General features: G+C 40.6%; 1 protein-coding gene across 1 annotated transcript in view; it reads left to right on the forward strand.

Moving 5' to 3' along the window:
- Positions 1 to 12946, forward strand: part of LOC131901091 (uncharacterized) — a 55959-nt gene extending 43013 nt beyond the window's left edge. The window contains exon 4 of the mRNA XM_059252380.1: positions 12491 to 12946. Within this exon, the coding sequence (XP_059108363.1) occupies positions 12491 to 12778 (288 nt within the window). The 3' untranslated portion in view covers positions 12779 to 12946. The remainder of the gene's footprint in view (positions 1 to 12490) is intronic.
- Positions 12947 to 14478: the final 1532 nt, after the last annotated feature.

Raw genomic sequence — 14478 nt, forward strand, 5'->3', positions numbered from 1 at the left:
AGTCAGTTGAAGTTCTCAGAGATTTTACCATCATTCACTGCTTATCCTAAATATTTTTTGTTTTGTCAGTAAGCAGGTATCTGTGGAGACTTAAGGTTATTTTTTAGTATTTTTATGTTTTGCATTTGAAGGTTTATCCAGGTCATCTAATTCTCTATCAAAACCATTGTTCTTTCTTAATCCATCAGGACACTGTTGGTTTTAGACTGCATCACCATAAGATTCACCTTGTTTGAAGTCTCACTCTGAAATATCCACCCTTAATATTTTCATCAAGAAATTTCTAATTAAAGGGAGATTGATTTAACTCATCCTGTTCTCTGACAAGAGTAATTCAATAGACACAAGTACATTAATAAGTTTTGATTTATTGGCTAAATATCAAATTACCTGACATTGTTATTCAGCAAACAGGAGTATCATAAACTCATATTAGCAAAGTTTTTTATAGACTCAAAAGAAGACAAATATCAGATTTCAGAAGCTTTCTGGTTGTAGCGACGCCCGCGTTACTAGCCATTCACCATGTCCAAGCGAGAGGCTGAGGATTAAAAAGAGAGACAAGACAGCAGGCCATTCCTCTCAGTAGAATGCCCCCTATTGAAGGAGGGAGGAAGCCTTAAATACAGACTTATAGCACAGTGGAAGAACCTGGGAGGGCAAAAGTAGGCTACAGGTGTTTTACATTCTAGCATTCCACCAATATGCAGGATACACAAACAAGGAACCTTCGGTAAGCTGTTTAGAAGGAATGAAACCGGCAGGGAATTAGCATAGGGAGGACATCTGATCAAGGTCAGCAAGCAAGGCAACAGCTCCCCAAGGACCGAGGGTCAGGGCCCAACATCTGCTTACTGTGTTCCAAATTAACTCCTGTCTTTTCTAGGTAAAACAAAACAAAACAAACCAAAAACCCCCTATAAAAAACCCAAACACAAAACAAAACAAAAAGTAAGGTCAATGTTGGAAAAAACAGTCTGAATTCTAATCAATGAAAGTATCTGAACTCAACTTTGAACTCTGGATTCCTATTCCATTGTTTATACTACTTTGAATCTGAGGCAGTCTGTGGGAATTGGTTTTTCGCCATGTGGGTCCCAGGGATTGAACTGAGGTCATGAGGCTTGGCAGCAAGTGCCGTTACCTGCTTAATAATCTTGCCGGACCAGAAGGTGATTGTTTTCTTCATAGAGATTTAAAATCCCATAAAGAACCTTGGGTTGTGTTGATTCTGGTCAAGAGAATCCTGTGTAACAGTGATGATGCTGTTGCTAGGTTGTTCTATGCATTTCACAGAATGTGTATAAATATATCTATAATTGTTTCTCATAACACACCTAGAAAACGTATAAGATTACTCATGTTAATCACGAAGTCATCAAAACCGTAAGGCTGTGTCCAGGATCCTATGTCTCCAACTATTAGCTTCACACAATGCTATGGCAGCTCCATAAGTGAGCAGTGACAATGTTTTATGCAAAGGAGAGCTGCCTTTTTGCATCTCCTGACACAGGATGGATGATACCATTACCTCATTGCAGTTGTCAGCATGTCATATGCACATTTATTTGTGTGTGTGTGTGTGTGTGTGTGTGTGTGTGTGTGTGTGTGTGTTCGTTCATATTCATGTTTATGTGTGTGGCAGAGTGTTGAACATGTACCTGTATGTGTGTTCAGGCCAGAGATATATGTTGGGTGTCTTTCTCAAATTGTTAGTTTTCTTTTTTTCTTTCCTATATTTATTTATTTATGTGTTTATGTATTTATTTATTTATTCATTTTTTTGGTTTTTTGAGACAGGGTTTCTCTGTATAGCTTTGGACCCTGTCCTGGAACTCACTCTGTAGACAACTCACTCACAGAGATGCCCCTGCCTCTGCCTCCCAAGTACTGGGAGTAAAGGCGTGCACCACTACCGCCCAGCTAGTTGGGAGATGGTTTTCTTACTGTTGGGGGTTACTGCTTATAATTTTACACAGGATGACTTTTTTCAACTACTGTGTTTCTAAATATTTTCTCTCAGGCTCCTCCCCACCTTAGACAGTCCCTATGTGCAAGTGCCTTCACAGATATACTGAGAGGTGTGTTTCTCGAATCTCTCAGGTGATTCTAAATCATCCTGAATTTTACTGACAGTATTAGGAAAGAGTCTGGGTTAATAGATATACATGGGTTCTGTGCAACTCTGTTCCTCTAGATTGTACTGTTCCAGGGAAGAGGAATCTGATATCAAATAGTTTAACTTAAAATTTAAAAATTCGCTGGGCAGTGGTGGTGCACGCTTTAATCCCAGCACTAGGGAGGCAGAGCCAAATGGATCTCTGTGAGTTTGAGGCCAGCCTGGGCTACCAAGGGAGTCCCAGGAAAGGCGCAAAGCTACACAGAGAAACCCTGTCTCGAAAAACCAAAAAAAAAAATTTAAAAATTCAATAATTCTATGTTCAATGAATTCAAAACTTTTTGACAGAGGAGTTGGCACAGCCTTTGTTATACTGTGTTTTGACTCTCACATGGCATCCAGCATTTTTCAGTTTTAATTGACTTAAGAACCAGTTTTTTAGACCATAGTTATATTTATCTCACAATACAATATTTTAGAGACAGCAAAGGGCTTTTATCCAAAAAACAAATTAACACTAATTCTGAAACAATGTCACCATGTCTTTGGTACATGGGGGCTTAGCTTTGCTTACTATCAGCTTAACCAAACATCTGTGATACCAACTGATTGTCAGTGAAGAATACCTTATCTATTCAAAGTCCTCAAGGACAAAAAAATACTGAGAAAGAAGATGACAGCCAGTAAATGAGAACCCTAGTGGTAGAGCACTTGCCTAATATGTACAAAAACCTAGCTTCCATCGCCAGCAGAGCCAACACAAAACATCATTTGTAGTGGAATTGATCTTCCTGTTTCCTCAAGGACTATCCTGACAACTATTTAGAGTATCGGGGGTAAACAAATAGATAATTTGTCCTCTGCTCATTTCCTTAACAAGTCCTTTTCCCCTGGCCTCAGCTGTTAGCACGTAGTTAGATCCCACTGCTATGTGCCGAACACATCCTCCTCTCCCTCTCCTCACGTCCCTTCCATTTATCCTCCTCTTGTATAACTTCACTAATTCTCTCCAGGTTTGTGATAATTCCCATCGCTATGACATCAACATAGAGCTCTGACTTCAATCTCAGACGTATGTCTCCACTCAGATGTCCCACAGACTCTTTAATCCATCCTTTCCAAAGTCTAATCACTCCCTTTAATAGTTCAAACCCACTCCTTGTACTGCTGCTCAGGGCGGTGTGAAAAGGATGTACATCCACGGCCTGAGTGATGGCATAAACACAACCATCTGAGGCCTTGTTCCAAATGCTTATCTAAAAGATAAGAGGAGAATTGAAAGTCATTGACCAGAAGTAATTCAGGGACCAAGATCCTATGACTTCTTGTCATGTGGATGGATGTGGAGAGAAAGAGGTGACAGATCTAGCTTTTACTAACAAATTAAAACTTTTGACAGGATAGGGCCCTGTCCCTTAACTCTCATTTTATCTGCTTGTAAAAAATGGGGTTCAAAGGAGGCAATGAGAAAAGCAAATGAATTTTTACATTTTACTTCTGACAATTTAATATGTATGACAAGATCTTATGACAAACAAAGACCATCAGCAAATGGTTGGCTATGAGAGGTAAGATTAATAACCTTAAAGCTGTTGATCGTTGGCCTTTTGCAATTTTATTCCCATGAGTGTAGTGATGACACATTAAGTGCCATTGTCAATATTTTGTATGTTGCTCTCTGAGTCCACCTATCCCTATATTTGGCTGGGATTTCTGAATTCAGGCATCCCCATGTCCCTCCTGAGCGCTCCCCTCAGTCTTACCCCACTTTTAGAATTTTCTAGACAAATACAAGGATACTGAGTTTCCTTCCTGTTTGGCTTCTTTACATTCCAGAGAATCTAAGTGAATCTACACTGGTCTCCATGGTAAAAAATTTTTGAAGTGTTGTTTTGGAAATCATCATGCTCAGTTAAGGTTCATTTCTTGTGGAAAATTTCCTAGAGCCAGATGACTTTTGGGATTGAATAACAACAAGAAATCAAAAGATAAAATAATCGATTTTAAGATTATGCATGTCATCACTCTACAGCCACCTTTAAATTTTTTATTTACTGTCTGGATATGGGTCTTTGCTCTGCATGCATGTCTGTGTAAGACATACATACCTCGTACCCCTGGAGGCCAGAAAAGTGCATTGGATCTCCTTGGACTGGAGTTACAGATGGCCGCTTGTGTGCTGCTATATGGGTATAGGAAATCGAACCCAGGTCCTCTGGAAGACCAGCCAGTGTACTTAACTGCTGAACTATCTTTCCAGCTCCTTCCCTTTACCTTTCCTGCTTCCTCCCTGGGTTCCAGCTACAAGTCTAGATAAATAATAAATCTAACTTTTACCTAGCTCTCGCCATTCTCCTTGGATGAAATGTAGGTCAGTTGTTAAGGGGTGTGAGCTACATGTCCAAACTTCTTGTGATGGTGGGCCTAAGAGATATGAACCACTTATCATTTTTGCTCTCTAGTAGGTAGTGCCCCCAAAATGGAACTAGTGACAGGTGGCAAGGTGCTTATTCCTTCCCCTTTTGTCTGCTGCTCCTGTCAATGTTACAGAAGCAATGGCAGTTGAGTGTTGTGGAATATTAGTTTCACTAGGCAAACATGCTGTAGAATTTTACTTTAACTGTGTAACCGTGTGTTACTTTTGTTTATGCTGCATTTCTATAATGATGTAAGGATATGTATTTAATTATGTAAAATTGTCTTGCATCTGTTTCACCTTGCCTGCCCAAGCACCTGATTGGTCTAATAAAGAGCTGAATGGCCAGTAGCTAGGCAGTGGAAAGGATAGGCGGGGCTGGCAGGCAGAGAGAATAAATAGGAGGAGGAGAACTCTAAGCTCACGTGAAGGAAGAATGAGAAAAAAAGGAGGAGAGAATGAGGGACATGCCTGAGGCAGGAAGTCAGGCAGACACCAGCCAGACACAGAGAAGCAGTGAAAGTAAGAGATACAGAAGAAAGGTTCTAAGCCCCGAGGCAAAAGGTAGATAAACAGAAACAGGTAAATTTATGTTAAAAGGGCTAGCCAGAAACCTGCTTAAGCTATGCCGAGCATTCAAAACTAATCAAGTGTCTTGAGGTGGGAGCTGGTTGTTGGTCCAAAAGAAAAAGCCTGGTAGAGTTTCTTGGCCTTCGCCTGCCTTTAGTCCTCCAGTGGCCACCTTGCTGTGCTCCTTACTTGCACCAGAAACATTTTGGGTAGCGTGTCCCCCTCGGAGGTCTGAGGCCCAGCTCTGTGGTGGTTTGTTTTTCTTATTTTGCTTTTCCATTGATGGCCAAAGCAATTTCTTGCATTTGACTCTGTTGAAATACCTGATATGAGTTCTGATTTCCTAAGAATGTTTTTTTTTTTTTTTTTGCCAGTGTCTGAATGTATCTACCGCATGTTAAGGATACAATGCAGGTTCTTTTTAAAATGTTACTACTTTTCTTAATTTCTAAGAAATACATACATATATATGTATACCCCTATATACCTCTAGTATGCCTCTTCCCAACCTCATGCCTTCTTTTTGTTGCTAATCCACTAAGTCCAGTTAATGCTGATATATGTATATAAGTGTGGGACCATCCATTGGAACACAGGAAACCTACAAGTTGAACATGTTCAAACAAGAATGAGTCCTCCTTATCATACAGCCATCAACTACCAGTAGCTCCTCAGTAAGGGGTGGGGGGTCTGGAAAGCACATCCCCGGATTATGTTGGAATTTTGATTGCCTTCATCATGTGAAGGTCTTGTTCATTGATTTTTATTTTTAGTTTTTGAAATTTTTTTCATTCTACATATTTTGATGGTGGTTTCCCCTTAGACATTCTGCCTCTCCTTAGAAAACAGACATCTGAAAATTAATAACAAAATAAAATAAGTTAAAAAAATCAGTCCAGAATAGAAGGAAATGAACAACAAAAGAAAAAAGAACCAAAGTAAAACCACAAGAAACTCATAAAGATGCAGAGACATACATGTTCTCACACACAGGAATCCCAGAAAAACCCCAAACCAGAAACCATAATATATGCACATATGACCTGTAACCCTTAAAAAATTGCCTTGATAATGGGACAAAGAACCTTCTAAAATGCTATTCAGTTTGTTTTGTGTTGGCCATCTACGGTTGGGCATGGGCCTGACCTTAAGATTGGTTTGTATCCACAGTGAGACTCTGTTAAAGAATAGTAATTTTTCATTTCCAAGCTTTACCAATTGAAGATAACTGCTGAGTTAGGGACAGGATAAGAGCTTGTCTCCATGTCCCCTCTCTGCATTGGGACCCTATCAGGCACAAACTAGTACAGGCCAGGGGCATGCTGCCTCAGTATCTGTGAGTTTATATGTGACTCAGTCCTTTTGAGTTTAGAAGCCTTGTTTCCTTCCTGTCCTGCCATTAGCCATGTCCAAGGAGCAGCAGATGGCAATTGAAGTTCAGGATGTCAGGCCACCAGGAGGCAAATCCCTGATGGGTGAATATTGGACAGGCAAGTCCCAGACACCACAGAATCCAGAATGTCTTTTGCTTCTGCTGTGCCTTTACATGTTGGCTGCTGCCATCTTTCTCTGGTATCTGATATGATGTGAATGGGTGTGGGCAGATCTCCACTGCCTATAATGTAGTATGTTTAACTCATGGATACATCCTGTCATACTGGGCATTTTTACCTGTGGATTATTATGAAGATGGTACTTCCTAAGCTGTACTGTCTAACTGATAATAATAATGTTAGTTTATACAGAGATTTTTTATTTTATTATTTAATTTAATTTTACATATCAGCCATGGATTCCCTTGTTCTCCCCCCTCCCGCCCTATACAGAGTTTTGATGAATGAAAAATAAAACAAGGAAGTGTCACACAGCTAGAACACATGAGTTTCTATTGAGTAGCCATATGGACTGCGAATCAAGTTAATGATTAAGGAAAACAATTGAGTCCCAGGAGCCAGGCTGACTAGAATTCTTTTAATCTTAATGTTGGGACATGTGTTCACAGGTTTTGGGGTACAGCATAGCTGAAACAAAGATTTCAAAATAATTTAAAGTTAGACTAAGATGTTTTTGTTAAATAGTTTTGAGGTGAAAAACCCAAGAAGACAATCTGAAGTTTTAGAACAGCACATAGGTGAATGAGAAACTCGTTAAGGTCAGGGAACAAGAAGAAAGCAGCCCAATTATCGTTAGTTGATGTGCCTTTCTTGGTAGGATTGGATGATGACCAAAGGTGATGATTAATCTTGTATACCCATTTCTGCCCTCAATGTCCTGATGTAAGGAACTATTGACGCGTGGGTATATACCCTAAAGATTTAAAGTAGAGCTGACTGATTCTTTTTCATATATAAAAGGTCAGATTTGTGATATCTTTAAGATTCGTTATAAGATTAGCTTTCAAGATAAGGAATAAAGTGATTGGTCCTTCCTTGTAACTGCAAACGCAGCCTGCCAGTAAAAGAATATCTTGCTTGCTTACACACTCTTAATCTATAACAGATTGCTTGGGTATGAGTGTAAATGGGTTCTTGGGGTAATTGGTTTTTCACCTGTAATGTGTAAAAAGTTTAATCATGTAAAGAATATAGAAAACATGCTGTTTTTTACTTGTATTGGTTGTAATCATTCACTTGAAAAACAGAATGTTGTGGGAATTTGCTCCATTCAGCCAATGGCTTCGGGGTACAAGCCCTAGCGCATGGCTTTGTCTGTGTAAGTGACCCCTTCAGAGCTGAGAAAGAGGAGTCACTCTTCTCTTGGTGGCAAGGACCAGGTCAAGTGGTGTGGAGAAGCTCGCAGTTGGTCCCCATCCCCCTCGGGGCAGGAGGACAGGACATGAGCAGTTGGACCAGCAGGATCAGCCATGGTGTCTTCCTGGTTCTGTATTAGTGAGTCTGTATCCCCATTGCACCCCTAATAAACTAACACTAGACCTCTGTGCATTGTCGCACTAGCAGAATGTAACCCCACTGTAATTTTTATACTGCCTGAAAGATTTTGCTGGGGTATATAAGCTTAAGGGAAAGAATAAAGGTAGAGTTAAAATGCATTAGAAGGAAAACCTCAGAATGAGAGTAGGAAATCATCAGGTAAATAAAGAATAGAGACTGCAAAAGAAGAATAAAGAAAAGGTCTGAAGGAAGCCATCAAGGGAGTATGTGAGTGTCATTTTCCCTAACCCCCTCAGATAAAGCCTTAGTGTTTAGTACCCACTGACTCTGGATTCCCTTTGAGCCCTGCCCTGTTGGAGGCCCATCCCCCAGGCAATGGTAGTGTCTTCCCTTTCCCTCTGGCTCCTACAGTCTTTCCAACACCTCTTGCACAGGATTTCCTGAGCCCTGAGGGGAGTGATTTGATAGACACATCTCATTGAGGATTGAATGTCCCATGGTCTCTCACTTTCTACACATTGTACAGATCTGAGTTTCTGTATTTATTTGCATTTGCTGCAGGAGGAAGATTCTGTGATGGACACTCATCAAGACAATGATCTATGGGTATAAGAAGGTTTTTAGGAGTTATTTTTGCTTTATTGGAACAGTAGCCTTTGGTCTTCTGATAGGTTCCTGTGCATTCTGGTATCAGGATCTTGGTGGTCTGAACAGTGTTGGGGATAGGTCCCATCTCATGGAGTGGGGCCTTAAATCTAATCAGTAATTGGTTGGTTACTCTTACAGGTTTTGTACCACTATTGCATTAGCACAGGTCATCATTGTGTATGAAAGGTTTTGCAGCTGGGTTAGTGTTTACCTGTAGTGTACAGAGTACCTGCCACTACCATGAGCACTAGTCAGCAGTGGTGAAGGCCCTAGATAGGCCCCAGTTCAATTTCTCCATGTTATAACTCTGTGAGTTGTATGGGTGTTGTCTTCACAATAGAGCCTTACCATCAGTTTGTAGAGAGCAATCAATGACCTTGGCAGGAGCCTAGGTTGTGTGAATGTTGCCATAAGGCCCCTTTGGCCAACAACTCAATTAGATGTAACCCTTTCCAGAACTGGAGGCTTCATTTTGGTGATGAGAAGTGCTCAGTTGAGGCTCTGTCTCCTCCATTGTTTTGGGAGTTTTATTTTGATCTCCTTCATATATGTATCTATTTGTGGAAGTCTCTACTGTATCAGAGTTCCATATGAACTTCAAATAGCCCCTTAATTTTAGCTGTACCTTCCCGTACTCCCTCTGTCATTGTACTCTTCCCTTTCCCTCCCATTTAAAATAACATATTAAACTTTTTCTTTGACAATTTTGTATTTGTAGATAATGTGTTCTGATTACTTTCAGCTCTTAACTTCTTTGATCAGTCCTACCCCATTAACCCTCACCTGAAGTCCTTTTTCCACATTCACATCTTTTTTCATGATCCACTGAGTTTCATCAGCCTGTCTGTGTGACCATGGATTTGGTACTACCCTTTGGAGCTCAGTGACCTCACCAGTAGGTGTACAACTGAAGATAATGTTTGCCCCTCCCCCAGAACATATCAGTAGCCCAAAGGTCAGTAGGACATGTTAGTGCGGTGTGAGCTCCTTCCATATCCATGATTTACTTCTGGCAGCTCTAGTCTTGTATAAAACTAGTACAAACAGTCCTAACTGCTCCGAGTTCATGATTGCAATGCCTATATCATGCCCAGAAAAGTGTATTTTTCAGCTTTTCTCCCCATTTTACATCTCTTGCGTTCTTTCTATCCTCTCCTTTGGGGTATTCCCTGAACCTTAGAGGGGTGATATGAATCTTCTGTTTAGAGCTAAGAATTCAATTATCAGTTGTATGAGCTTTGAGTCTATGTCTTAACTGTTTCCAATGCAAACAGAAGCTCCTTGATGAAGGCTGAGAGCATCATTAGTGTATGAATATGAACATAGGTATTTAGAAAGCAGGTTAGTTCCATGTCAATTTAGCTACAGAAAGAGTTGTAAGTTACTATTTGGGCCTAAGACTTCTTCAAATGTATTGTTTCCTGGTTTTACAGTACTATGTATGAATTCCCTCCTGTAAAGCAGACCTGAAACTCTACCAGAGAATAGTTGTTTACCCCCATAACTTTGATGTTACTGTAGTACAAGTGGGCACATCTTGTCTAGCATGTTTTATTGTAGTTCATAATGCCTTTTCTCCTCCAGCAGCCTGCATACCACCTTGTAACACTATGGAAGCTAGATAGCCTGGAGGAAATTTCCAGTCTGCTAATAGAATTTTGTAAGGAATTTGTACACTTATGAGGTAATGCATACTGTGTCTGCCAGTGTGCATAGATATATGCAAATGGAACTGTTTGCATTTTCCCCATTATAATTACTAGTTATAATTCTATATAGACTGTGTGACAATTTGTAGCACAAAAAAATCACTCTAGGGCATTGAATGAATGTATGTCTCAGGGAAATTACCTGGAACGGGGCTCTAGTATTTTAGGGTGCTTTCACTGCCATAATTCCTCATACAGTAAATAATATCCTGGTGGATTTGCCATGAGAGTCACTAGAGTTGTTACATTGTAGTTGCTTGTGGATCTTCTAATGTAATGATGAGATTCTTTCACATATGCCTTACAGTAAGAGGAGAAATTCTTCAATTTCTTGGTAAATAACTAATTCTAGGACAGTGATGAATTAAGACAAATTGAATAAAGTTGAATAAAGAAACCCCCACTCTAATTGGAGAACTACAAACTTCAAGATGTTTTCAAAATAAAGTATCAACAAGGACGTGATTTTCTTACAGAAATAACAAGTTGAAGATTCTTTGTGACCTGTTATGCACTCAACTGACACAACTGATATCAGGAATTTACATGACTCTCATGAATCGCTGTTCCATTTGGGGGAGCTGACTCTTGTGTCTGAATTCCTAAGTGATTTAGATTGTCAGCAGCTCTCCTTAGATACTACAGATTAATGAGTCAGCAATCAGAATAGATCACAATGGTTAAGGTACCAGAAATTAGTAGAAAACTTTAAGGATAATAACTTCTGCCCGAGTATGTTTTCTGCAGTGATTTCTTATTCTGTAAATTCCTGGTTTAAATCTTTAATGTGTTATTATTGCTATTACAGTAATGTTCAATTTTGTTGTATAGACTGAAATTGATGTGGCCTCTCTGTAGGGTTTCACTGTTTTGTTTATATATGCTTCTAACCCACTCCTTTTTCTCAGTCTCTTCATGTCTGTTCAATCTCATATTCTACCCTCCTATCTGTCTTTATCTCCCCTCATCTTTCTATCACACAGTACAAGCAGTTGTTCATTAGTCATGATATGGCCTCTCCTGCTATGGTCCTTAAATTTCACTACTACCTTTTCCTGGAATGTTTTCAACTACTCTTGCTTTGCCTTGGCTGGCTATCCTCTGTTCTTTGTAGAATAAAATAAAATGTAATTTCCTTCAGACAGCCTTATGTAAGGCTAAATTATTTTCCCTTTGTGCATGTTTTCGTGGTGTTGCAGTTTGTGTGAGTTCATATGTGCATCTGCTCTCCTGTGTCCAGATGTTCCTTGTGTTCCTCCACCACCTCAGATTATTATACTCTTTCTTTGTCCTCTTCCTCAATGATCTCTGAACCTTGTGAGGGTAGGATGAGGAACATAGGTTCCCTTTAGGGCTGTGCGTTCTTCTGTCTCTTATTCTCTTCACCTTGGCCAGTTGTGGGCCACTATGTTAACCACCATTTACTGCAAATCAAAGCTCCTTAGATGAGGGATAAGAGATACATTGATCTATGGCTGTAATGATGAGTCACTTTAATACTATGTCCATTTAGCAGCATGATAGTGGTAAGTTCTCCCCTAGGGCCTATGAATGCTAGCTGTATGTTCTTGGTCTGATAATGGTGCTAGTATGGGTTTCATCTTGAGGAGAGGAACTCAAATCCAATAAAAAATGGTTGGTTACACCAATACTGTTTGAGCTACTATTACACCAATGGCCATGTGTTAGGCTGATCATTGTTGTGGCTCAAAGGTTTCATAGATAGGTGTGACTGATGATTACTGCTCTCCTTTGGTAGCCTGCATAGCACCTTCCTGCACATGAAAAGTAGCCAGCAGAGATGAAACATTTAGGAGGACCCTTAGAGGGACACATGGATCACCTTGGGAAGGAGAAACAGAGGATATTTACATGAGTAAACTGGGGGTGAGGGGGGCAGTAGTGGAAGGGGATGGGGATTGAGAACATGGCTAACCTAGGGGAGTTGGAGTGGGAGAGCGATGAAAGAGATATCTGGATAGAGGGTGTCATTATGGGGATAGGGAGAAACCTGATGCTAGGAGAATTCCCAGGAATCCACAAGAATGACCCCAGATTAGACTACTAGCAATAGTGGAGGAGGTGGTTGAACTGGCCTACCCTGGTAATCAGGTCGGTGAATATCCTGTCATCATAGAGCCTTCATCCAGTAACTGATGGAAGCAGGTACAGAGATCCACAACCAAGCATCAGGCCGAGCTCCAGGAGCCAGTTGAAGAGAGGGAATAAGAATGAGGAAGATGGGGTCAGGATCATGATGGGGAAATCTACAGAGACAACTGGACCATGTTCGTGGAAACTCATGAACTTTAGACCAACAGCTGTGGAGCCCTCATGGGACTATACTACCCTCTGCATGCGGGAGAAACATGGTCTCTTTGAGGGTCCCCTGGCAGTGGGATCAGGATCTATCCCTGGTGCATGACCTGGCTTTCTGGATCCCATTACCTGTGGTGGGACACCTTGCTCACCCTTGACGCATGGTGGAGGAGCTTGGTCCTGACTCAACTGAATGTACCAGGCTTTCCTGTTCCCCCATGGAAGGATGAACCCTTTTGGAGGAGGGGATGGGGGGTTGGGGGGGAAGGAGGGAGGAGATAGAGGAGAGATAAAAGGATGATCTATGGTTGGTATGTAAATTGAATTAAAAAATTAAAAAATAAAGCCATTTCATGCACCCAGGATAAGAACTGGTCCCATTGCCAGGGGATGGGATGAGGAGAACTTGGGGGAAAGTGGGAGAAGGGGAGGAAGGGAGAACTGGGGTTGGTAAGTAAAATGAAAAAAATAGTATATAAAAAAATTAAAATAAAAAGAAACAAGGCAGAAGACAGCAAGGCCAGCAGAGCTCCCCTCACCTTGTAAGTGAGTCAGTGAATCAGCGAAGACATAATTAGGACATTCCATTCACTTCTTGATCCTTCCCAGCATAGCACTAACCACAATATACAATTTGTGACAATAGGTACATTAAAATCACGGTTTTAATTACTTCCCAATTTCATTGCCTCCTTTGTTTGAGTCAAGGTTTTATAGTCTAGACTTAGCTAGACTGAAAACCATTGTGTAGACCAGGCTGGCCTCAAAATCACAGAAATTGCCCTGCCTCTGCCTCCTGCATACTGGGATTAAACACATGTGCTGCCATCCTCAGTATTATGTTTGTTATGGCCAAGATGTAACAGTTGATGATGCATACTTGTAGGCAGTGTTTTTTCCTTTGGGCCTCCACCTCACAATTTAAAAAATGACATAGAGACACACTATTAATTATGAAAAACTCAGCCTATAGCTTATGCTTGTCCCACTAGCTCCTATAACTTAAATTAACCCATTTATATCAATCTATGTTTTCCCTCATGGCTTTTTACCTCTCTTCCTTCTTGCACCTCCTTTTTCCTCTCCATGTCCCCTGGTGTCTGTGACACACCTAGATGCATCTCTCTTCCTCACTTTCTGCCCAAAAGTCCTGTCTAACCTCTTTATGCCTAGCTATTGGCCATTCGGCTCTTTAGTAAAGCAATCAGAAGGCATCTTGGCAAAGACACATCTTCACAGTGTACAAAACAATTATTCCACAATATATACTTGTAGATGTAACCAACCGTCTTATTAAATAAGAAACACAGAGCCGATTCAGAGAAGAAAGCCAAGAGATCAGAACTAAGAGCCTTACCCTTCCTGCTTCAGCCAAGAGAGCTCTCCGAAAGGGACCTACTTCCTGTATGTATGTCTTTATATAGTCTTTCGGTTCTGCCTTCTCATTGGTTGTAAACCCAAACACATGACTGCCTCATCACTGCCTGTCTGTAGAGACTTCCACGTCTTCTATGGTTGGTATTGAGATTAAAGGCATGTGTCTCCAAAGCTGGCTGTATCCTTTTACACACAGAGATCTACCTAGCTCTGTCTACCAAGTGCTGTGATTAAAAGCGTGTGCCACAACTGCCATGCTCTTGCTATGGCTCTAATAGCTCTGACCACCGGGTAACTTTATTTATTAACATACAATTAAAATCACATTTCAGTACAAATAAAATACCACCATATGTACTTAGCAATATTTTGCCAAGCTCTTCATTGTGGTACTTTGTTGTCACAGCTGGGTAGGTGTATTTGTTGTTT

The sequence above is a fragment of the Peromyscus eremicus genome, unplaced genomic scaffold (assembly GCF_949786415.1).
Source record: "Peromyscus eremicus unplaced genomic scaffold, PerEre_H2_v1 PerEre#2#chrX_unloc_2, whole genome shotgun sequence".
NCBI lineage: Eukaryota > Metazoa > Chordata > Mammalia > Rodentia > Cricetidae > Peromyscus > Peromyscus eremicus.